Genomic DNA, 24,158 nt, shown 5'->3' on the forward strand with positions numbered 1-24,158 from the left:
AAACTTTGTGTTCCAATTTTTCTTTCTCCCTCCCTTCCCACCCACCCCCCATCACCAAGAATTCAAGCAATTCAATATAAGTTATACATGAGTAGTCATGGAAAAGATCTATACATTAGGTATGTTGTGAAAGAAAACAGATAAAACAAAACTTCAGATTAAGGAACTGTCAAAAATAAAATTATGTTTCAGTCTATTTTCAGATACCAACAGTTCTTTGTCTGTAGATGGACTGTAATTTTCATAAGTTCTTCAGAGTTATATTGTATCATTGCCTTGCTGAAAATAACCACGTGCTTCCCAGCAGATCATCTTATACTAATGCTGTTATTTTGTAGACAGTACGTTTCTCTCTGCTTCAATTCATGTGGGTCTTTCCAGGTTTTTCTGTTAGTATTCTGTTTATCATAATTTTTATATAGTACCTTGAACTTGACAAAGAATTTTCTTCACAATAGCCCAGCAGGGGCAGCTAGATGGCACAGTGGATAGAGCACCGGCCCTGGAGTCAGGAGGACCTGAGTTCAAATCCAGTCTCTGACACTTAACACTTACTAGCTGTGTGACCCTGGGCAAGTCACTTAACCCCAATTGCCTCACAAAAACAAACAACCACAATAGCCCAGCAAAGTAGGTACCATACATTTTGCCATTATAGTCAATCATCATAACTATTTTCCTCTATCTTATTCCCTTCCCATGATATTTACTCTATTTTCTATCTTCTTTTACCCTATTCCTCCTCAAAAGTGTTTTGCTTCTGACTGTCCCCTCCCCCACTCTGCCCTCCCTTCATTCACCCTTCTCTCCTTATCCTCTTCCCCTCCTACTTTCCTGTAGGGTTAAGTAGATTACTCCTCGCAATTGGTGTGTATGTTATTCCCTCCTTGAGCCCACTCTGATGAGATTAAGGTCTTTGAGCTAATTCTGTGTTTTAAATTTTCTTGAAAGCATCCTTTAAAAAAATGTTACACTGTGAATACTTGAAGTCACATAATTTATTTTTCTATGTTCTGGCTAGAAGTAGGCCCAACAGTCCTGGCCTGCTTGCTCTGTCTTCAGTCAGGCAGTTAAGGCACAGTTTGGTATTTTTTATTTATTTTTTTTTGAAGGGTCACTGAGGGTTAAGTGACTTGCCCAGAGTCACACAGCTGGATATTTCTGCCCTGAAAGGCATTTCCCAAGATGACAAGAGTGTTGGGGAGCTAGCGCTGTTTGCCCTGAGGAAATGCTCACCCACTTCCACGGATGGCGTGTCATCCTCCCCTGTGGAAGGGTGCCACTTGTAGATAAGGATCACAGACTGGCCTTCTGCGGAGCCTCGTGGGGGCCGACCACCCCTTGTGGCGGCTCCCTCCTCCCTGGGTGGGCTTTGGAGTATGAGACGCAGCCGGGAATGGACACACCATTGGCCTCATAGCCTCAGTTTTCTAGCTGGTTTCTGCTCATAACTTGGGGGGACATCATGTACAGCTACATTGGCCCCCCAAAACAGATTTGTTCCAGGGTCACCAGGCTCCTAAAATGGAAATTGGGAAGGGCCTTCTAGACCAGTCCCACTGCTAGACAGTGGCAGGCCACGGTGGGTAAGGGGACGTACTCACTTTGTAAGTAGGCACGTGTGTCAATGAACAGATGAAAAGCCACCAGTGAGCACTTTTCAGGTGCCAAGGATACAAACCCCAAACCAGGTGGCCCCTGACCTCAAGGAGCTCCTACTCAGACACCCTGTCAGAGACAGTCCAGCCAAAGGGAGGTGGGGGGACCCCAGGGTTCTTGGGGTGAGGTGGTCATGCTGCTTCTTTATCGCTGCTGAGTAACCATCTGTCTGTCCAGTGCAGAGCCACTCGACAGGGCCAGGGCCGGGGAGAGGGGCCCTGGGGGTCAGCAGCCCCTGCACTAAAGGCATGCCGCCTTTGGTGGCAGAGTCCATGTCCATGTTTCTTCTGTGTCAAGGAACAAAGATGGGCATGAGGCAAGGGGTATACGGCACTCCTGGCCACTATCTCGGGCTTGGCCGGTGGGGAAAGCAGCCCAGCACTGACCCACTGAACACATATGTCCTTGCTTCGCAGGCGCCTGAACACATTAAATAAGTGTGCAGTAATGAAGCTGGAAATCAGCCCCCACAGGAAGCGGGTGAGTGCGCCAGTGGCCCATGAGTGGGCGTGTTCTGCCACAGGCGGGCTGGTGTCCTGAGGGCCCTGGGGGACAAGGGGCAGGGGCACCTAAGGGTGCCAAAGACCCTCTGGATGGCTTCGGGGGCGGGGGGGGAAGCAAGGCCAGGCCTTCTTCCGTCCACATGCACCAAGAGAGCCTGGATGATGTGCAGGGGACAACTGTCCAGCCACGGCCTGGCCCAGAGTGGCCTCCCTCTGCTGCTGAAATGCTAGATTCCCAGTCACAGGAGCTGGGTTCAGATCTTGGTGCTACCCTGCCCTATCTGGAGGGAAGCCTCCCTGGGCCTTACTCTCCTTATCTGGACTACATAAAGAGCCTCTGAGGCCCCTTCTGGCCCTGAGCCTCAGTTTCCTCCTCTGTGAAACAATCAAGGACTCCAGGGTTCCCCAGAGCAATGTTTGTGAGGCCCGGGATAGACGTGGGGAAGGGAGAACCCGTGTGTAAGGCAGAGGACAGAGCGGCACAGCCTTGGGGAGGAGGGCATCACCCGTGCCTACACAAACATCCTTCCAAAGAGGATGTGATCCTCGGGGAAGCCCTGCCTTGCCTGGGCCACCTCCTTCGGAGAGCACATGAGGCTGGGCAGAGGTGACCACGAGGCTCCCGATGGCTCGCGTGACATTCCCCATACCGGGGAAGGGGCTCAGAGGACAGACACGGGTGACGGCCTATGCTCCGCACTCATGCTGCCTCCCCTCAGCCACAAAGCGGGCATTCAGACAGCCAGGTCCCAGGGGGGCTGCTCCAAGGCAGGGGCTTCCCAGACAGAGTGTGAAAATCACAGGGCTCCCATTCGCCCGGCAGAGCCCAGAGACACTAAACCTCAGGACTGTGATGGGCTGCATTGGGCATTGGGTGGTAGCCCTTTAAATGAGGGGGGAAGGGTGGAATCAAGCGATCAGGTTTCAGGGGATCTAGAGGATACTTCTCACCACGTGTACACACATACCAACTTGCAATACACACTTGCCGATTCACACGCACACTAAGCCACAGAACACATATATGTACCAACTCCCATAACATATACATGCTAACTTATAATACACACATGCTAATTCACACCCTGAGCCACGGAACACACACACACACGTGCACCAACTCCCATAACATATACATGCTAACTCACACATACACACTAAGCCACAGAAGACATATGCATGCTAGCTCGCACATGCTAACTTACAATACACACATCCTAATTCACACCTACAGACTAAGCCAGAGAACACACATGCATGCTAGCTCCTATAACACACACACAGCCTCTCTGGAGAGGCATCAGCACCAGAGGGTGTCCAGGGGCAGCCCTCCCTCCAGCACTGGCTCTGGCTGGACATTGCCCACAGGCCAGGACTCCCCTTGACCTCGGAGCTCTCCCCACCTGTGCCCCTGGCACGGTGGTTCCATGGTATTGGGAAGACCCTTCCCATCTGGGCCTTGGACAGACATCCTTGCCTGCATTTGACTCGGGCTCTTGATGGCAACAGAGCAGTAGACCTTGTTGGGGTTGTGCTGTGTGACTCACCCCTCTCTGTCTCTGTCTTGTCTGTCTCTGTCTGTCTGTCTGTCTCTCTGCCCCTAGAGTGAGGACTCAGATGAGGATGAGCCGTGTGCCATCAGTGGCAAGTGGACCTTCCAGAGGGACAGCAAAAGGTGGTCCAGGATGGATGAGTTTGACGTCTTCCCCCCCACACCCAGCCTGGCCACCGGGGTGCCCGGGCGCCAAGCCCTCACCGGTACCACTAGTCGAGAGAGCCTGCTGACCGACCTGAGTGAGGGCCAGGAGCTGACCTCCGTCCGCAGCCTCAGCAGCACCAGCAGCCTCCCAATGGAGGCTGGCACGCCCCGGGCCAGCTCCGTGCTGAGCATCTGCTCCTCGAGTCCCCGGGAGGATGGGCCCCTGCCCTCCCCGACAGAGCCATCCAGCGATGGCACAAAAGCCCAGGGGCAGCCCACCAAGGCCAGGCCGAGAGGCCTGCTCAAGAGGATGGAGAGCCTGAAGCTGAGGCGTTCTCACAGCGGCAGGCCCAAGGCTGCTCCTGCAAAGCTGGGCCTGGTCATCAGCGACCCCATCCTGCAGGAGGGCGCAGGCCAGGAGAAGCTGAAGCGCCTGCGCTGCGTGGATGTCTCCAGCCTGGGTGGCGGCCACTTCGGTGTCCCTGGTGTCCGTAAGAGGAGCGTCTCCAACTCCACACAGACGAGCAGCAGCAGCAGCAGCAGCAGCACCGTCAGCACCCCCAGCCCCGTGACCAGGACCCGCAGCCTCAGCACCTGCAAGAAGAGGGCCGGCATGTATCTGGAAGGCTTTGACCCCTTCGAGCAGGCGGCCTTCGATGGTGTTCTCGAGCACAACCGCAGGAACCGCGAGAGCTGCCCAGACGAGGCCGTGTTCTACATCCCCGAGGATCACAAGCCGGGTACCTTCCCCAAGGCCCTCTCTCACAGCCGCTTTCCCCCACCGCCACCCCCGGGGGCTGATGGCTCTGCCGCTGGCTGGCGGTCGGGTAACTTCCTTGGCCACAGCCGAGAGGCCGCCAAGGTGCTGCGCGGGCGCAACTCTTCCTGCTCCGTGAGCAGCCGTCTCAGCGTCTATGACAACGTGCCCGGCTCCAGCCTCTACTCCAGCTCTGGGGACCTCAGAGGCCTCGAGCGAGAAGACATCTTCCCCGAGCTGGATGACATCTTGTACCATGTCAAGGGCATGCAGAGGATTGTCAACCAGTGGTCCGAGAAGTTCTCCGACGAGGGAGACTCCGACTCAGCACTGGATTCAGTCTCCCCCTGCCCTTCTTCCCCAAAGCAGATTCACCTTGAGGGCGACAATGATCGCACCTCGCCCAGCGACCTAGACAGCGTGGGGAACTCCCTGAACGAAACTGAAGAGCCCTCGGACATCCAGGAAAGGAGGGATTCTGGTGTGGGTGCATCCCTGACTCGGTCCAACGGGTGAGTGGGCTGCCTTCCCCCACCCAAGGAAGGCTCCGGTCTCCCACCAAACAGGCGTGGGTGGGAGGGGAAGGAAGATAGAGAAAAATCAGTCACTTGCATCTGGCAGAACAGGATTCCTGACCAGAATGAAGGGGCATTGTGCAAGAGAAGAGAAGGGAGGGACAGGACTAAAGTCAGGAAGACCTCTGTTCAAATTCTGTCTCAGACACCGAGGAGCTGTGTGATTCTGGGCAAGTGACTTAGCCTCTCTGGACTTCAGTTTCCTCATGTGTCATTCAGGGCATGGATTCAATGGCCTTTAAGGTCCCTTCCAGCCCTAGCCCTTGGATCCTCAGTTCCTGCCATTTGGTTCCTCACCTGGGATGGGCTAGGGAGGGATGGGGTGATCTTCTTGTCTGCCCTGTCACTCAAAGATGCCCTCTCCACCGAGCCTTCCCTATGCCTTAGCCCGATGGTGTCAGACTCAAAGAGCAGAGCTCCATGCCTCTCTCCACTGGGCTCAGCTTGTCTGAGGCTCACAGACGCCCCCAGGGGCCCAGGCGGGGTGAGCCTGTGGAACTCGGGGGCTACTGGCAGAGATTTCAGAAGCCCTCCACATATCGCGACCACCAGTGCTTTGGAGGGGAGGGAGGGAGAATCGCTGCGTTGATAATACAGGTGTGGCAGCTAAGTAGCTCGGTACATAGAGTTTAGGATTTGGAGCCAAGAAGACATGACATGGGTTTGAATCCTCCTTAGTTCTGTGATTCTGGGCAGCACCAGTGAGATGATAGAGATAAAATGCCTAGTCATCGTTGTTAATGCTGTGATCAAAACTGACTGCCCATGGTCTCCCTGCTTCATCCCAGACCCAGGCTGAGCTGGCAGAGTTCCCAGTGGCCTAGTGCAAGCTCAGCAGTGCCTCAGATCAACTGCCAATCTGTGGCTCAGATGAACCTTCTGCAGAAGTATTCGCTCCTCAAGCTGACAGCCTTGCTGGAGAGGTACACGCCATCCAACAAGCACGGCTTTAGCTGGTGAGTTCAGGGGATGAGGGGTGGTGTCGAGCCTTTTGTCCGTAGCACCTGTGCTTTCATCCCCCTAGCAGGAGGACTACAGTTAGACAACAGTAAATAATGAGAACTCCCCTAATTTGGAAGTCAGTTGGATCAGTGAGCAGCAACCAAGCATCTACTGCACCAGGCCTGGGAATGTGCTTACAACAGTGAAGCCCTCAGGCTGCTTACTTTCTCCTGGAGAATTATAAATTGTTCATAAATAAGTAACTGCCAAGGCCAGATGCAAAAAAAAGGAAGCAGGGAGTGGCACTAATGGGGGGGGGAGAGGAGCTGGGAATGAGGACAGGCTCCTTGAAGGGAGCGATAGCTTCCAATAAGGCTCGTACTCCAATTATGTGGAACCTCTCACATGGAGATGGGAGGTGAAGAGGCATAATTGGGATGGAGCAGGGAATGCGGGAGGGAACAGCCATGTGGAATCAGGATGGAGATAGAAACCGTATCATATTGTCAAAGGTCCTTTCTCGGGTCATGGGGAGCCACCAAAGTGTCTTAAGCAAGGGGATGACCTGGTAAGGGTCCCAAGTAGAATCTGTAGCGGTAGTCCAGATGAGAAGGGGAGAGGACCTAAATGAGGGAGGTAACTACACAAGTAGACTGAAGGGGGCAGAGGGGAAAGGCTTAGCAAGTGATTGGCTGGGATGGGGGTGGGTGAGAATGAAAGGTTGAGGATGACTTTTAGGTTGGGAACCAAATGGAGGTGACTGGAAAGATAGTGCTCTCGATGGAAATAGCAAAGTTCAGAAGAGGCATGCAATTTTGGGGAAATTGTGAGTTCTCTTTTGGATACATTGAGTTTAAGGTTCTTAGGGGGCATAGTGGAGACATCCAGCAGGCATGGGGAGATATGGGAGTCACTTGTAGAGGTGATCATGAGGCATAAGATCACCAAAAAGGTGTGAAGAGAGAAAAAAAGAGGGCCCAGGGCAGCTAGATGGTGCAGTGGATAGAGCACCGGCCCTGGAGTCAGGAGGACCTGAGTTCAAATCCGGCCTCAGACACTTGACACTTACTAGCTGTGTGACCCTGGGCAAATCACTTAACCCCAATTGCCTCACTTTAAAAAAAAAGAGGGCCCAGCCTTGGGAAAGACCAGTACTTAGTAAGAGGGAAATGAATAAAGATGCAGCCAAGAAGGCAGAGGAGGAGTGGGCAGACACACAGAAGGAGAACCAGACAGGTCACAGTGGCCAAAGAGGAAGAGAGACGATCCGTGATGAGCCCAAGGTGACCAGACTTGTCCAAAGCTGCAGAAGGTCAAAGGGCAGGACAGCAGTGGAGAAGAGGCCATTGGGGCAGCAGCTGAGAGATGGTTGGTATCCATGGAGAGGGCCAGAAGCCAAGCTGAAGGGGGTTGCAAAGACAATGGGAGCGAAGGAGAAAGCAGAAGAGCCATGGGATGGCAGGGTGAGGGGACAGCAGCAGCAGCAGCAGAAGGCTTTTAAAGGATGCGATTGATCTGAGGAAGTGTGTATAGACAGCATGGACAAAGCTAAGGGATAAGATAGGGTGAGAGAGCGAAGGATGAAGGGTGCTGGCTCTCAGGGAAGGAAAGGAAGGAGGGAGGGTAGGCCCCTAGGGCATACCATCTAGGTGTTGGCCTCATCAAGGAAAAGGACAAGGACTTCTGTCCTCAGAGGCTGGAACAAAAGAGATGAGAGTGGGTGACAGTGGAGAGAAACAAAGTGGGTCAGTCAGCGAGCATTTATTGAGTACCATCTGCATGCCCAGTGCTCTGTAGAGTGCTAGGGACACAAGGAAGCCTCCTTATCCCAGCACCATTCTAATGGGTCCCAATGCTGGGCCTGATGGTGGCCTCATCTATCCACAATGGTTGGAACTGGGCAACCTGGTGGCTTCCAAGTTCCCAGCCATCTTGACCCAGACTTTGCCGCTGTGTGACATGACAAAGAAAACAATGCTCATCCTTCTCTCACCCTCCTGAATTGCAAAGGAGACTGGATGGGGTCAGCAGGCAACCAGGTACCGAAATACAGAAGGGAGCAAGGTCTGTTCCACTTAACTGGGCTCAGTGAACTTCAACCACCTGCTGGGTGCAGTTCACTGGGTTTGGCAGTGAACAAAAGAAAGACGTTTGATTTAAGCAGCTTGGGAAGATTCAGTACCCAGGCAGACAGCATTTTGTCTGTGTTTGGTAAGAGTGTGAGTTTGTCTGAGAGAGGGAGGAAAGGGAGGAAGAGAGAGACAGAGACAGAGAGACAGAGAGAGAGAAGCAGGTAGAGGTAGAGACAGGCAGAGGGATAGGGAATGGGGGGGTGGAGTCTTGGTCTGGGTGCTAGAGCATGGACAGGAATTCCAGGGAAGCAGCAGCCTCTTCCTCATGTGGCCAGCACAACGTGTGGAGACATGAGGACTGCTGCCAAGAGTGCGTTTACACACTGGGAGCAGAGAGGCCAGAGGCATTATCACTGAGGAGGGCCTGGTTCTGCCTCCAGCCAGCCTCCTCCCTGAATAGATGAGAAAACTGAGGACCAACAGGGGTGGTTGGAGTGGGCGAGGGGCACAGGTCACACCACTGTGTGTGGTAAAGCAAGGATTCGACCCCTGGCCTTGTGGCTCATCCCTCTACCCTCCTCTGTAGAGCAGGACAATGGAAAAGGGCTTCTTTGGGGGGCACACAGACAATGGATTCAGGGAGGCTTGGTGGGCTTCACTAGTCAGAGCACTGTATGGCCATTGGCCGTGGCCATCGATGTAACAACGGGTGGGCTGCTGAAGCCATCTTCCCTTGTTCTGAAGACGTGCGCCCTGTTTAGAGTCTCTAAAGATTTGGTAGCGGAGAGAAGACGGGCCTGTTTTACCAATTTTGGAGAGATAAGAGCAGAGGGGGCCGGCCAGTGTTTCGGCGCCCTGGCCACTGCAGTGCTCCTGGGGCCTCTCTGCCCCTCTGGACTCGGGGCCTGGAGCTCAGCACCAGGCATCAAAGAAAGCTTCTGTTTGGGGGAGTCTCGTGGCTCACAGGAGTCACTTGTTCCAAATGATGAAATAAATAAGTCCTGGGCAGCCTCTCACTGGAGAGGTCCTCAGTGCCTCCTGCATTCCAGCCCTGACGCCAGGCTGCCTCTCTCCCCTTACAGAGTGGTCATTGTGTGCCGTGGATCAAAAACGCACCTCTGGTGTCCCCCAGCCAGCCCTGCAGCTCCGGAGAGCTGGGGCGGCCTGGGCAGGACCTGAAGGCTTATGGTCCTTATAATGGGGTCAGCGGAGGAATGACATACTTCTGAATTCTTTCCTTTAAAGGAAAAAGCCTGTCCTTTGCCCCCATTCATAACCCAATTTAAATGTGTCACATTGAATTGTGGGATCAGGGAAGTGTTTCAGTGGGTTGGGAGGAGGTGTTCTCCATTCCTTCCCACAGTCTTACCCTTTCTCATCCTCTTCCCTTTCACATAGGCTCTTGGGTATGCCTGATAGATCCATCTGATGACCTGAGGTGGATCGTCCCAATTTCTCAATACCCCCAATTCAGAGGTTTAGGGAGCCTGAGGTGGACACCAAGAGTATGATTCACTTTCACCTTCTTAGGGGCCATGAGCAAGGGGACTCTTGGGTCAGTCAGCCTCAGGCCTTTCCCATTTTGCTGCCTCACTAGAGTGTGGAGGAAATCCAAAGATTTAACATCATTAAAATGACTGATTATATCTTTTTTTTACATTAATAAGCATTTTTGTAAAAAATCTCTCCTTATCTCTCCTCCACATCCACCTTGAGCAAATTTAAAGATAAATAAATCATTCTTTCACTAGTGCTGCATAGTCTGGCAAATTCCCACCCTGGCCACACCCAAAAACATACAAAGAGAAGTAAAAAGTGTAAAGTGCTTTACGAACTTTGAAGTCCTGTATCAGTTGACAGCTGCCATTATTGTTATCATTACTATTGCTGTGATGATGGTCAAGTCAAATCTAAAGGTGCTGAGGCCATAGAATGAAGCTAAAAGGGGCCTTAAGGCTCTTCCAGGCTAGTCATTTTACAGGGGAGGAAACGGAGGCCCACCTCCGGGGAAGAGACTTTATCCAGGCCACATAGGTAATAGTGGTGACATACATGTCTACACACGAGGATTTTCAAAACAATTTCCTCACAACCATCCTGTGCAACATACATGGGTTGTGTGAGTTTTATGTCCATTCTAGAGAAGGGTAAGCTGAGGGTCTGAGAGAGGAAGCCAAGTGGAAAAGGAGATATAAAAGTTCTCTGAAGAAAATAATTGCCTAAGAATTAGAATTGAACCAATGGAAGCTAGTGACTTTATAACATTAAACTATATCTGGCTCGCCTTCGCCCATTCCCTCCCCATCCTGTATCTCTGGGACCGGGAATGATGCCCTCGTTGTTCTCTTGTGCTCCCAACCCAGGGCAGTACCCAAGTTCATGAAGAGGCTTAAGGTCCCAGACTATAAGGACCGAAGCGTGTTTGGCGTCCCGCTCTCTGTCAATGTGCAGCGGATTGGGCAGCCCCTTCCCCAGAGCATCCAGCAGGCCATGGACTATCTGCACAGCCAGTGCTTGGACCAGGTGGGTGCTGCAATCGCCAAGCAGCGGGAGGGGGCGCTGCAAGGGGCTCGTTTCCTTGTCACGTCCTCACCCTGCCTCCCCGGCTTCCCTCCCTGGGCCCTGCTGCCTGGGAACAGGTCGGGCTCTTCAGAAAGTCAGGCGTCAAGTCCAGGATCCAGGCCTTGCGCCAGATGAATGAGAACTCCACGGCCCACGTGAGCTATGATGGGCAGTCTGCGTACGATGTGGCAGACATGCTGAAGCAGTACTTCCGGGACCTTCCTGAGCCACTCATGACCAACAAGCTCTCAGAGACCTTCTTACAGATATATCAGTGTGAGTGGGGGCACAAGCCTCAGTAATGACCAGGGATGAGGAGCTGAAGGCGGGGATTGGGGGGTGGGGGGCTTCTCTCATGAGGCCTGGCTGGTGGGGGTAGGGGGGCAGATGGCCTACCATAAATGCCAGGCTTTTCCACAGGCCCAGGCCACTAGCAAAAGGGAATAAAGAGGAGGAAGGTCTAGGGCTTTAGCTCAGGGCTTCCTGACCACTGCCCTGCACTGCCCCTTGATACCTTCAGAAGGCAGGAGATCACTGGTGTTTGGTGGATTTTGTAATAATCCATGTTTTTTCTTGGGCCACCTCACAAGGGGATGGAGGGAGTCGATGCTTGCTTGGGACTGATGAGGGGTCAATGTTGCTGTCACACAGATGTGCCCAAGGACCAGCGCCTCCAGGCCATCCAGGCGGCCATCATGCTTCTCCCGGATGAGAGCAGGGAGGTCCTTCAGACCCTGCTCTATTTCCTGAGCGAGGTCACCGCCGCCGTGAAGGAAAACCAGATGACGCCCACCAACCTCGCTGTGTGCTTGGCGCCTTCCCTCTTCCACCTCAACACCCTTAAAAGGGAACATTCTTCTCCGAGGTACATGCCCCTGTCCCTTGTTGCCTGTACACACACTCACGCTTGCCCTCCCTCTCTCTCCCTCTCTCTCTCCTTCTCTCCCTCTCCCCCCCCCCTCTCTCTCTCTCTCTCTCTCTCTCTCACACACACACACACACACACACATGCATCCCACAAATGCAGCATACTTTGCATGGCCCGGATGTCTCTGCTCTTGGGGAGGCTGCACGTCTTCCAGGGGTTCAGTCACAGGTTTGTGTGGCACACACTGGTTATCAGCCACTTAGGGTCCCATCCATGGTGAGCTGAGCCACAGGAAGGGGCTTCAAGTAGAGAACCAGAGTCCCCCAAGGCTACACCCACAGGGCCGAGCGCTAGAAGACCCTCCCAGACTAAATGGGAGGGGAGGGGGCATGAGGTCTGTCACCAGAGGACCAGCCTCAGGAAGCTTGGGGAGAGTCACCAACTCCTTGATTGAGTTGGAATGAATTTTCATAGGAAAGACTAAGCAGGAAAGGGCATCGGGGGCCACTGGATCCAGCCTTCTCAGTTTACAGATGAGAAATCTGAGGCACAGTGGGGTTAAAGGCCTTGCCCAGGAGTACCCAGCTAAGACTGGGTTACTTGTGGAGGTGATCTGACTCCTGGGTCCTCACTTCCTGTTTTCTTCCACAGCAATGCCCAAATACTATAGACTCAACTACAGAAAGATTGCAATTTCTGTGGATAGAAGGGAAGGCCCCAGGCCCCCTGGAGGATGCCAGTGATTCCTAGACTTGCCTTAAACCATCCAAAACCAAATGATTAGATGTACAAAAAAAGGAAATAAAAACAGATGAGAGGGTTAGTATTGGGGCCTCCCTACAATCACCTCTTTCCGTAGCTGTCCCTCCCTGTGTTTGCTCTGCTGATCTTGCTTGGGCTCACATTGTGTTTTGACATGTTTCCAAACCACAGAGAGTGGGGAGGGGTCTCAGCAGCCCCCTACCATCACTGGTCATCCAGCCTTAGCCGAAGGACCGAGGAAGCGCTCACTCCCTCCAGGGATGGCCCATCCTCCTCTGGGACAACTGCCCTGGTGAGGAAGTCAGTTGTTCCTAACATCCAGCCTGGGCCTATTGGCTTCAAGCAACTTCCTCCAATTGTTCCCTGTTTGGCCTTTGAGGCCAAACAAAGCACATCCAATCCCTCTTCCAAGTGACATCACTACCTTTATTCCTGGAAGCCATGCCTCTCTTGATGCAATCCAAAAATCACATCAAGCATTGATTTCCTCTTCCTTTTAACTCTCCACAGCCCCTGAATCGGAAAACAAAGGAAAGAATAGGAAAAGAAAACTCCTGTAGCCAATGTGAATAGTCAATTGAGCTCACCTCCCACATTGGCTGTGTCCCGAAGTGCACTCCAAGTTCACTTGCTCTCTTGGAGTGGGGACAGTCATTCTCATCGGCTTCTGGAACCACTTCATTCACTCACGTTTCACTGCCTTGTCTCTCTGGTCACTCAGTGACTTTGTAGTCCCCTAAAATCCCAAGGACGTTTCAGACAGACTGCTCTCTTTCCCTTGAGAAACTGATGGTTCAGACCCATGTGGCAGATTCTGCAGTGATGCCTTTTGTAGGAAATGAAGAGGTTTTCAGTAATAGCTATGACCCATGTAAACAGAAGCTCCTTAGGAGAGTCTTCAATGATTTTAAAGTGTCAGAGGGTCAGTGAGAATTAAGAACCATTAGGCTAGACTGTCAAGCTCTTTTTGGACCCTATCTTCCACTGTGTGAAGAGGCAGCTACAAGGCATGGTGGATTGAGTTCTGGGCCAGGAGTCAAGGAAACCTGAGTTCAAGTCCAGTCACTTCACCTCAGTTTTCTTTCTTTCTTTCTTTTTTTCTGGGCAATGAGGGTTAAGTGACTTGCCTAGGGTCACACAGCTAAAAAGTGTCAAGTGTCTGAGGCCAGATTTCAACTCAGGTCCTCCTGAATCTTCAGGGCCAGTGCTTTATCCACTGTGCCACCTAGATGCCCCTTGCCTCAGTTTTCTTAACTGTAAAGTGGGAATAACAATAGTACCAACCTCCTAGGGTTGCTGTGAGGATCACATAGGATAACAGTTGTGAAGTGCTTAGCACAGAGCATAGCATCCAGTGAGTGCTTAATAAATGCTTGTTTTCTTGCTTCTTTCTCCCCCTGGGTCCTTGGGCACATCTGTACAACAGCAACATTGACTGTTCATCAGTCCCAAGCGAGCCTCAACTCTAGCTGGTATGAGGCAGCCCAAGAGAAAAAGCGGATTGTTACAAAATTCACAAAACACAAGCAGCAAAAAAAAACAAAAAACAACAACAACAAAAAAAACCACACACACACAAGAAGCCAGGGATCTCCTGCCTAATGGAGGAATGAAGGGGCAGTGCAGGGGAGTGTTCAGGAAGACCTGAGCTAAAGCCCTATACCTTCCTCCTCTATACCCTTTGGCCCAATGACCTGGGTCTGTGAAAGAGCCTGCCACTTATGGGTGAGCTAGTTCCTCCCCTCTCCGAAGTGGCCAGGCCTTATGAAACAAGAGGCCCGTTCTGCCCACCCCGCCCCCCTACTCCTCATCCCTGGTCACCACTGAGGTCAGGGCCCCCCACTCACACTGGTATATCGGTAAGGAGGTCTGAGAGGTTGTTGGTCATCAGTGGCTCCGGAAGGTCCTGGAAGCACAAGTGTCCTCAGATTTGATGAACATTCGAGCCATGTCCTTAACCACATCATTAACAAAAACATTACATGGCCCTGGGGCGTTCTGATGAAGACCTCCTGCCACTTTGCTATTGAACCATTCGTGGCCACTCTGAGTCTGGCCCTGTAACCTGTCCTGAATCCATTTAATTGCATTATCATCTAGGCCATATCTACCCACCTTCTCCAAAAGAGTAGTCTTCAGATGTGGCAGTAGGTGTTTGGCTATAATCAAAGGAATGCACAACACTCCACTCCTCTCTCTTGTTTACTAACCCTGTCAACAAAGAAAGATAAGGTTAGTCCAGCATGACCTGTGCTTAATGAAGCTGGGCTGGCTCTTTGAAGTCGCTGCTTCCCTTTCTAAATCTTCACCTACCATCTCTTTAAATACCCTTTCCAGAATTTTCCTAAAAGTTGATGTGAAGCTCAGAGAGGCAATTTTCCAAGAAAAAGAAAACAGAGCTATGATCTTTCTCCATGTTTACACGGCAATTCAGAAGTTACTGACTGGAGTGCATCAGTTATACCTAAAGCTCTTTCAGGACCCAAGGATCAAGTTTATCTGGGCCAGGGACTTGAACTCATTGAGGGAAGTGAGGCTCTCTGTTACTCTGGCCTGATGCTAAGAAAATGACTAAAACACCCATCTCCTTTGCCCCCAAGTTGCAGGCCCCAAGAAGACCAAATACCAAAAGAACAGTTCTGCTAGACCACAATATTCACAGCAGCACTTTTTGTAGCCAAAACAAGGTCATGGAGGACAGCTAGGTGGCGCAGTGGATAGAGCACCGGCCCTGGAGTCAGGAGGACCTGAGTTCAAATGCGGCCTCAGACACTTAACACTTACTAGCTGTGTGACCCTGGGCAAGTCACTTAACCCCAACTGCCTCACTAAAAAAAAAAACAAAAAACAAAAAAAAAACACCAAGGTCATGGCCAAATCCAGTTTGGTGCCTGATCATTGGAAGACTTATTCCTGTGCTCTAAAGAATGAGTGGGAAGAATCCAGGGACACCTGAGAAATTTTATTTGAAGGGACATAGTGTACAGTAATCAGAACCAGGAAAAGGAATAAGATTTCTGAAACACCACTGGACTCCAAGCCTGGCCACAGCTACAAAGGGGGCAGTGGCCCATATGAGTATGAGTGGGGGCTCCCAGGGGGGACACTCGAGCAGCTTGGCAACTTTGCTGCTGCTTCTAGTCTTCGAGTTTCCTAAGGACACTGAGGGCTTGAGGGGCTTGCCCAGGGTCACACTGCAAGTACTTTCAGAAGCAGACCTTGAAGCCAGGACTTCCTGACATGATTTTCTCTGCATTGTAAAGGTGGGGGATTCTGGGTGTGCAGTGTTGGGTACGCCGTCAGATACAGTCATGGCTTTGGGGAGTTTTGCTGAAATGCTGGGTTTTCCCTTTTTTGTTCTATGACAATAGATCCCTGTGGCAGGAAGGCAGGGGTGGAGAAGCAAAAGAGAGAAATAGGGGTAGCAGTAGATAGAACACAGGCCCTGGAGTCAGGAGGACCTGAGTTCAAATCTGACCTCTGATGCTTCCTAGCCATGTGACTTCCCCTCTGCCAACCTTGGCAACTATCAAATACAGAAGGGATAACAATCCCTTCTGGCCAAGATTGTTGTGATAATAGAGAGGACATTTTTGTAGCACTTGGCAAATCTTAGAGTGATCAGGAAATGCTAGTTGTCGCTGCCATCCTCACCCGCATCTTCTCTCTGCGTCTGTCTCTCCAAACCTGCAGAATGACTCAGGGTGCTGGGGCTCCTGCCCCGTGTCCCTAGCCACCTCTGCCAGCCTCACTCTGACCCTCTCCCCTTTCCTTCCTTTGGCCCAGGGTGATGCAGCGAAAGCAGAGTCTGGGCAAGCCGGACCAGAAAGATCTCAATGAAAACCTGGCAGCAACCCAAGGCCTGGCACACATGATCGCAGAGTGCCACAAGCTCTTCCAGGTGAGGGGAGGCAAGGCCCAAGGGCGGAGGCAGCCCACCGTAGTTTCACTGGAAAGAAAATCCCTTCTGTGGGCACTGACTCCAACCAAGAGGTCAGCTGAGAAATGAATCATTTCCTGCAAGGATACATAAAAAGGATGGGGTGCAGGGAGGTGCTGGCAAGACAGGGTGAGGGATCTGTGCCAAATCCCTCCTCCCCACCCCCCGCGAGCACAGGGATAGGGTTGGGGCCCAGGTTGTGCAGCGCCAGTCAGGAGACCTCCCTCCGCCAACGCAGGGCGACACCTTCTGTGCAGCTCACCCCTGTCTACCAGACTGGGGGAGTGAGGGGGTTTGCCCAGACACACATCTGGCTTCATGACTTGCCTCTGGACCACGATAGCCCTCATTTCTGTCTTCTTCCTGGTTCCTCTCAGAGCAGGAGGCTCTCTCCGGTCCTGCAGCCCCAGAGGCTGGACACTGACCTTCCGCAGTGGCTAGAGAGGGAACGGCTATCGGCCTCCCCTTCACGGCTGGCCAGGCCCTTTCATGGAACATCAGTTATTTTCCCCCGAGGCTTAGGGAACCGAGATGAATTGCAGGATCTATGTCCTGAGCCAAGGCCAGGGTGCTTTCCCCCATGGTATGTGAGAAGCTAAGGAGAGGTCCCCAGGTCAGGGAGTGGAGATGCTGAGGGGCTAAATTCTGGACCTGGTCTCCTTCCCCCAGGTGCCTGAGGAAATGAGCCGCTGTCGGAACTCATACTCGGAGCAGGAGCTGCGGCCCCTCACCCTCGAGGCCTTGGGCCGCCTCAGTGGCCAGGATGCTGCTGACTATCACCACTTCCTCCAGGACTGCATGGACAGCCTGTTTAAAGAGGTCAAAGACAAGTTCAAAGGCTGGGTCAGCCGCCCAACCTCGGAGCACGCCGACCTGGCATATAAGAAGGTAATTTGGGCCGACTCAATGGCATGCAGGTCATGGAGGGGGTGGGGGAAGAGACAACTCACCCCAGGCATCCAGCCCCTCTCCCCAGGGGCTCGGCCTCACACCTTCAAAGGGAAACAACATTAAGTCTCCACCCCCAACTCCTGCTCTCATCCTGAGGGACCTAGTGTTGATGTTCCCTGGCTATCTATCCCCTGGTCTGCTACACCACACACCTTTGATCTCACCACCCCCCACCAAGGGTTCCACTCCCATGATCAGAGATTCCAAACTTTCTTCATCTCCATAACTTCTTATTGTTCTGTCTTACTCCACACCTCCTCCTGTTCTTCATCCACCATCACTCCTGTTCTGACTTTTACTTTCCTTCCTTCCCAATTTTAACCTTTACATTAACCAGTTTAAGTTCCACTTCTAACAGCCACTCTCTAAACCCCCACTCCCTTTTCTGTCCCATTTTTCTTCACGCCTTGCCAAAGCCCAGCTCTGGATCACTCCCACCATTGGCCTCCATCCCATTTTCCATGCTACTTGAATGCTTTAAATAAGTTTAGAACCTGTAGCCTTGGGTAATCTCTCCCTAAAGCATTCTTTTTTGTTTGTTTGTTTTGGGGTTTTTTTTGGGTGAGGCAATTGGGGTTGTGACTTGCCCAGGGTCACACAGCTAGTAAGTGTTAAGTGTCTGGGGCCAGATTTGAACTCAGGTACTCCTGATTCCAGGGCCAGTGCTCTATCCACTGCACCACCTAGCTTCCTCAAGCCCTAAAGCATTTTTAACATGTATGTCACTTTGGGGAAGCTCTTTCTTAGCAAATTTTTCTTTGAGATGAAATTTGGGTCTTTGCATCATCCACTCATGGCTGCTGGCTCTTCCCTACAGCCAAGCCAAATGCATCTGACCCCTCTTCCATTTGAGCCCCTCAACCACTTGAAGACAGTTAGCATGTGTCCCTGAGACTTCTCTAGACCTAGTTACCTCAACAACATAGTCTCCCATCCCCTGCCCAGGGAGGTTTTCCAGCTTAGTGACATCCCTCTTGGAATGTGGTACATACAATTAAGCGTGCATCCGAACATTGGGAACAGGAGACCAGGTTCAAATACTGGGCTTGCTCTTTTCTGCCTATGTTAACTATGAGCAGGACAGAAAAACTTCCTGGGTCTTAGGTTCCTCACCTATCAAATAAGAGATTTGGATTTGCTCATCTCTAAGGTCCCTTTCAACTAATATTATGATCTTATAATTGATATAACCAGTCCAAGATTATGTTGATTCCAATGGCTAGAAACCTCTGTTTCATTTGAATATTGAGATGTGTCTTCAGTCAGTGGGCATAGCAGATAGTTATCTAGCTCTGTAAAGGTTACAATGTACTTTGTTTTTACCACGATCATCCTATTTGATTCCCACAATCATCCTTGTAGGTTGGTGCCATGCTTATCCTCATTTGACAGAAACAGAAGATGAGAGGATTACAGACTATCTTAGTACGACTCTTAGTGGCCAGGGCAGGATTCAGACACAGGTCTTCTAATTCCAAATCTAGATCCATTATGCCCACTAACTAGTTCCTAATGGTTTTCTGCTTGGTCCAGTGCTAATCTAGAGATCATCCCAGCACCTAATTTCTCCCCATAATTCCTAGTTCCCTCACTAAAACCTTCCCCTGCCAAGTAGAAACTTTGTTTTATCTCAGATTCCCTCCTTGCCTCCTGTGGGAAAGCTCACGTTAGCTTACCCAAGCGTACTTCATGGGAGAAGAGGATCTCAGGGTCTGAGTCCACTCACTGTCATTCTGTTGCTTTTGGAGTTTGCCTTGGCTGAGAGCAAGGGTCCTCAGCAGTGACAAGTGAGTCGGTGCTTTGTTTAGGTGAGCGAAGGACCCCCACTTCGATTGTGGAAGTCAACGATTGAAGTCCCTGCCAAACCTGAGGATATCTTAAACCGCCTCCTGAAGGAGCAACACGTTTGGGACCTGGACCTCTTGGACGCCAAAGTGATCGAAGTCTTGGACAGCCAGACTGAAATCTACCAGTTTGTCCGGAGGAGTATGGTGCCGCATCCTGCCAGAGACCACGTTGTCCTGAGGTAAGCCTGCCCTCTGGTGGGCCAGGGCTGGCTCTGGTGGCTAAGCAGCCTGCTAGGAACAATAGCTTTCCCCATTGAGAGTTGTCTCTGGTTGTGGGCGGGAAAGGTCAGCTCATCAATAAACAGTTATTAAACTCCTGCTGTGTAGGTGCTGGGGGTGCAAAGGCAAAAACGAGGCCATGCCTACCTTCAAGAAGGCTGCTCCTGGGGGGAAGGCATGAGCATGGTATACACAGTTTGGTGCAGGAATGAGAGGGTTGGTTGGAGAAGCTTGGGCCCAGTGGAGACCCAGTGGGAGGTGCCCAAGGGGAGAGAGTGGGCCCTGAGTGACTCACAACAGCTCTCAGGTCTGTAAATCACACCATTGAGTTTGAGAAGCCCATCCTTCAAGATCCTAGGAGGGAGCTAGGGCACTGCAACATCACTGGCAGTCACTGCTGCTGCCGCATTAGTAGCCCTGTGGTTGGGGGGCTTGGAAAGCCCACCCGTGACACTCCTCCCTGCAGGAGCACGAGCTCTCACTTGGCCCCTGCAAACCCATTTCCACATTTGTAGAAGAATGATCCTGCTAACTGGGCTGCTGTGGGGCCCACATGCCCCACATGCAGTGGTTTACAGACCCCGAAGGTGGGCCACAGATGTTGGTTATCACAATCACCATTCTTAGGTTCAATGTCTCTTTCTCCACAGAACATGGAGGACCAACCTACCCAGGGGGGCCTGCGTGCTCTTGCTCACCTCCGTGGACCATGCCCAGGCCCCTGTGATTGGAGTGAGGGTGAACATGCTCTTGGCCCGATACCTGGTCGAGCCATGTGGGGCTGGGAGATCCAAGCTCACCTACATGTGCCGAAGTGACCTGAGGTACGTTCCTGTGTCCCAGGCCTTGGGGCAGGTGGGAAAGGAGGAGGAGGGGGCGGCTGATTAAATGAGGCCAGACCTGAGTTTGATACTAGGAGCAACATGAGGCAGAGGGCCTTGACCACCCCCAGGCAGCTTCCACTGGGGAGGATCGCTGCAGAAAACCTGTGACCTCTGCTCAGCCCTTGAACTTCTGCCCTTCAATAGGTAGCTCCAACGGGCTGACCAGCATCCCCAGGGCCACAGCCTCTTAGCAACAAGATTTCTGTGCCCAGAGCCCAATGAGCCCATCTACTCTAAACAAACAGGAAGCCTCCTGGGAAGTTTCTCTCTCCCCATCTCATCCTCTCTTGACTGGAGGCTGCTTCCCACTGTCATAGGCCACATTACCAGAAGCCTGATCTCTGTAAGAGGGGTCCTGTCCCAGTGGACCTCCCCAGACCATACCTGGGGCTCAGGAAGGTCATAGGGTCAGACATTGAGCTTGAAGGGCTCTTAGAGGGAACCCAGGCCAACTCCCTCATTTTATAGAGAGGAAAGCTGAGGCCAAGAAGCCACAGGATCCGTGAGGCCACTGAGGCTAACTAAACCCCTCATTGCTAATACAGAGGAAGAAACTGAAGCCCGGAGAAGTAAGTGGTCCTAGGCTCCTAGACTGAGAGGTGGCAGGAACCTTAGAGATTACAGGGCCAAGCCCCTCATGTGAAAAATGACAAAACCAAGGCCCAAGGAGGTCCATGTAGACGGCACCTTTGACAACGTGAGGAGTTTCCTGGAGAGGTTGGGTAGGCTGGAAAAGGAGCTGTAGACCATACCACGTGTTCAATCGACAATCATCTATGTGTAAACACCTCCTCTATGTGGATTCCGTGCCAGGTTCTATGGATATAAAAATGAACCCAATAGAAGCCGAGTGTCACAGAATCAATTTGCTTACTTGTAACTAAATACAAGGAAACTTCAGGGTGGGAGGGGAGGTGACAGGAATTGGGATTGGAAAGGGCTTCGAGTAGCAAGCAACCCTTGAGCTGAGCTTTGAAGCTCAGGCTTCTGAGAGATGGAGATAAGGAGGGAATGTATGCCAGGGCAGAGGGGGGAGATACCGTCCTGTGAGCAACAGGGAGCAGGCCACTGTGGCTGAACCTGAGAGGGCACCAAAGGGAGTAATGAGTGTCTGACTGTGGAAAACTTTCAGCAAGGAACAGAGTTCTTCTGTAGGGACAGAGGGAAAGAGGGCAGCACTGTCACACCTGTGTCTAATTTAGGACTGATGCTTCGGCAGCTGGGCAGAGGAGAGATTAAAGAGTGGAAGGACTGGATGGAGGCAGGGAGACCAAACAGGACAATAAATACTGCAGAATGTCATGCGTTTAGACTGGAGAAGATTCAGGGGACCTTGGAACAGTCTTCAAGTATTTGGAGAAGGCAGAGGAGACACATTCTGTTTGACCCCAGAGGGGAGATTCAGGGGAAAATCTAGGTTTGAGGTCATGGGAGCTGTCCCCAAGTGGAAGAGGCTGTCTTGGCGGGGCTCTCCCTCCATCACAAGAGCAATAAAATGTCCTAATGTTTTGTGTGTCAGGAATGAGTCCAAATTTCTTTTCAAGTATGTACTGTCACCTTTCTTAGCACTGCCCCACCCAGCTGATGACTGTCTCTCCTTCCACTTTAGGGGCCACACACCAGAATGGTACACTAAGGTGTTTGGGCATTTGTGTGTAGCTGAAGTGGTGAAGATCCGAGATTCTTTCAGTCGTCCAAGCATGGATTCCAAAGATGGGAAATCCAGGTGACAACAGATCTACGGACCAAGACTTTGCATCTAGACCAGCACCACTGAGGGTTTTGTTTATAGACAAATGAGTCAGCCCTAGGCATGCTGGATCAAATGACAGACCAGGAACCAAGCTGGGATGCGATCACACAATAGATGCATCACGAGAGCCAATCTTGACCAGAATGCATGGCCCTGTGGAAAACCATCTGTTGTACCATATTGACACTGCTTCTGCGAAGCAGGACTCTTGTAGGGAATAAGATGAAGAGACTCCATTCTCCTGGGATATTGCCCTTGACTAAAGCCAGGCTGGGAGGACAAGCAGAGCCACCATAGGAGGGAGTGTTTCTTTCCAACATCAGTGATGAAAGAAAAATGGGTTTCTGTAGAGAGATGGGTGTATGAGTGAATGTCCATGATTGAATGCAGAGAGACACAGGGAATGAGCTCTGCTGGGCTGGCAGGCCACCAGGTTGGGTGAGACATTTCCATTGCATTATCTCTGAGCCCTGCAGGGACCAATGAGGTGGTCCCCCTCATGCATTAGGGGAGTCCAGAAAACTTCTCCCGTGAACCTCTTCCCTTTTTCTTGAGGAGCCAGTGGGAGAGGTTCCAGCCTGAGAGGACCCCCTTTCATCCATATCTGTTCAAAGCTCCAGTCTGAGGGGCCCATCTCTGACCATAGACGACCCTACACTGTTGGTCCTTTTAGTCAGGAAAAGGACAATCCAGCAATAAGGGAATTTTGGTTTTTGTTAAAGAGCAGAGGTTAGGATGAGGATGAAGAACGTGCTAGTGCCAAAGCTAACATCAGAATGAGGGCCAAATTTTCTTATGATTTCTATCAAAAGGTTAAAAAAACAACCCTTCTCATCATGCCTAGAGTCGATTCTCTAGTAATGTCCAGAGCAGAAGATGTTGAAAAAGAGGGGGAACTCCCCCACATCCCAAGGAAGTCTGTGCAAAAGGAAGGCACAGCGAGATGCTGTGTCCTTCCTGGTCAGGTCCTCCTTGCTGTGCCACCATCTTCTGTTCTTTCATCTCTTGGCTTTCCTTGCTCAGGCCACGGTTCCTGCAGGTGCCCATGTCATGGCAGGACCCCTCCTCAGCAGCCCCGTGGTCTTGGATCCCTCTCCTTTGTCCCCATCAGTAAGTGGGCGTGGTCAGGAGGGGTCGTGCTTAGCTAATTGTGCACCTCAATTACCGCTGTCAGTGTTACTTCAGAAGCTCTTCTTGATGAAGAGACTGCGTGTGTGTGTGTGGATGTGTGTGTATGAGAGGGGAGTAGATCAGATTCAGCCACAAAGTGGGGTCAGGGGTTCCTGGAACACGTGCTCCTTGTGAATACCTAGACCTTGTAGATTCCGTCTAAAACCTCTTACGTGGAAGATTGTATGTTGAACATACCGTCCCGTTGAGTAACACAGGTAACGCATGATACAGAGTATTATTTAAAATAGACTTGTATTTATATGTCAGACAGTCTTTGGGTTTTATACCTCAATCAACATATTTGTGTGTTTTTTTTCTTTAATGTAAATAAAGCTCTTCATGATGACCATGGAAGTAAATGAACAAGGAAAAAGTTTATCACTTGCTATGAATGACTGTACAGAATATAACCAACAATTGCACTATTAGATGTTTAACATGAGGGGACAGCCTGGCCTGTGTTCGTTTTTCCCGACAATCTACTTTTGACAAAACACACCAATCCCATTCTCCAAGTGCTTAGAGGACCTCATCCAAATGGAAAGGTTGGTTGGTGCTCAGGAGCCATGGGAAAGAAAAGATGCAAGACTGTACACAATCTCCAACCCGGGGATGAACAGTGGGGAAACTGAGGCAGGAAAGTTGGAAGAGGATTGGACAAGATGAACATTCCAGAAGGGGAAATATTTAATAATAACAATAATGTAGGGGGCAGCTAGGTGGAGCAGTGGACCTGAGTTCAAATGCAACCTCAGACTCTTGAGTAGCTGTGTGACCCTGAACAAGTCACTTAACCTTCATTGCTCCTCCCAAAAAAAATAATAATGTATATTTACATTGTGCTCTAAAGGGTTCTGAGATCAGAGGTTTCCAGCTAGACAGATTTCAGGGGGCCCTCAGTCCAATGCCTTAATTCTCTAGGTGAGAAAACAGACCCAGAGAGGTTAGGTCTCTTGGCCCATATCACACAGTCAGACAGCTTGAGAATCAGG

General features: G+C 51.3%; 1 protein-coding gene across 3 annotated transcripts in view; it reads left to right on the top strand.

Annotated features, from left to right (window-relative positions):
* Positions 1-23,772, top strand: part of DLC1 (DLC1 Rho GTPase activating protein) — a 208,890-nt gene extending 185,118 nt beyond the window's left edge. For 2 of the 3 annotated variants that reach the window (XM_043972514.1, XM_043972515.1), the window contains exons 4-14: positions 2,076-2,139; positions 3,767-5,130; positions 5,982-6,149; positions 10,571-10,730; positions 10,847-11,045; positions 11,421-11,634; positions 16,186-16,300; positions 17,009-17,227; positions 19,099-19,316; positions 20,007-20,180; positions 21,850-23,769. In XM_043972514.1, the coding sequence (XP_043828449.1) occupies positions 2,076-2,139; positions 3,767-5,130; positions 5,982-6,149; positions 10,571-10,730; positions 10,847-11,045; positions 11,421-11,634; positions 16,186-16,300; positions 17,009-17,227; positions 19,099-19,316; positions 20,007-20,180; positions 21,850-21,970 (3,016 nt within the window). In that variant the 3' untranslated portion in view covers positions 21,971-23,769. Of the gene's footprint in view, positions 1-2,075; positions 2,140-3,766; positions 5,131-5,981; positions 6,150-10,570; positions 10,731-10,846; positions 11,046-11,420; positions 11,635-16,185; positions 16,301-17,008; positions 17,228-19,098; positions 19,317-20,006; positions 20,181-21,849 lie in introns of all 3 variants that reach the window. The other variant, XM_043972513.1, reaches the window with a different exon arrangement.
* Positions 23,773-24,158: the final 386 nt, after the last annotated feature.

The sequence above is a fragment of the Dromiciops gliroides genome, chromosome 6 (genome assembly GCF_019393635.1).
Source record: "Dromiciops gliroides isolate mDroGli1 chromosome 6, mDroGli1.pri, whole genome shotgun sequence".
Classification (NCBI taxonomy): domain Eukaryota; kingdom Metazoa; phylum Chordata; class Mammalia; order Microbiotheria; family Microbiotheriidae; genus Dromiciops; species Dromiciops gliroides.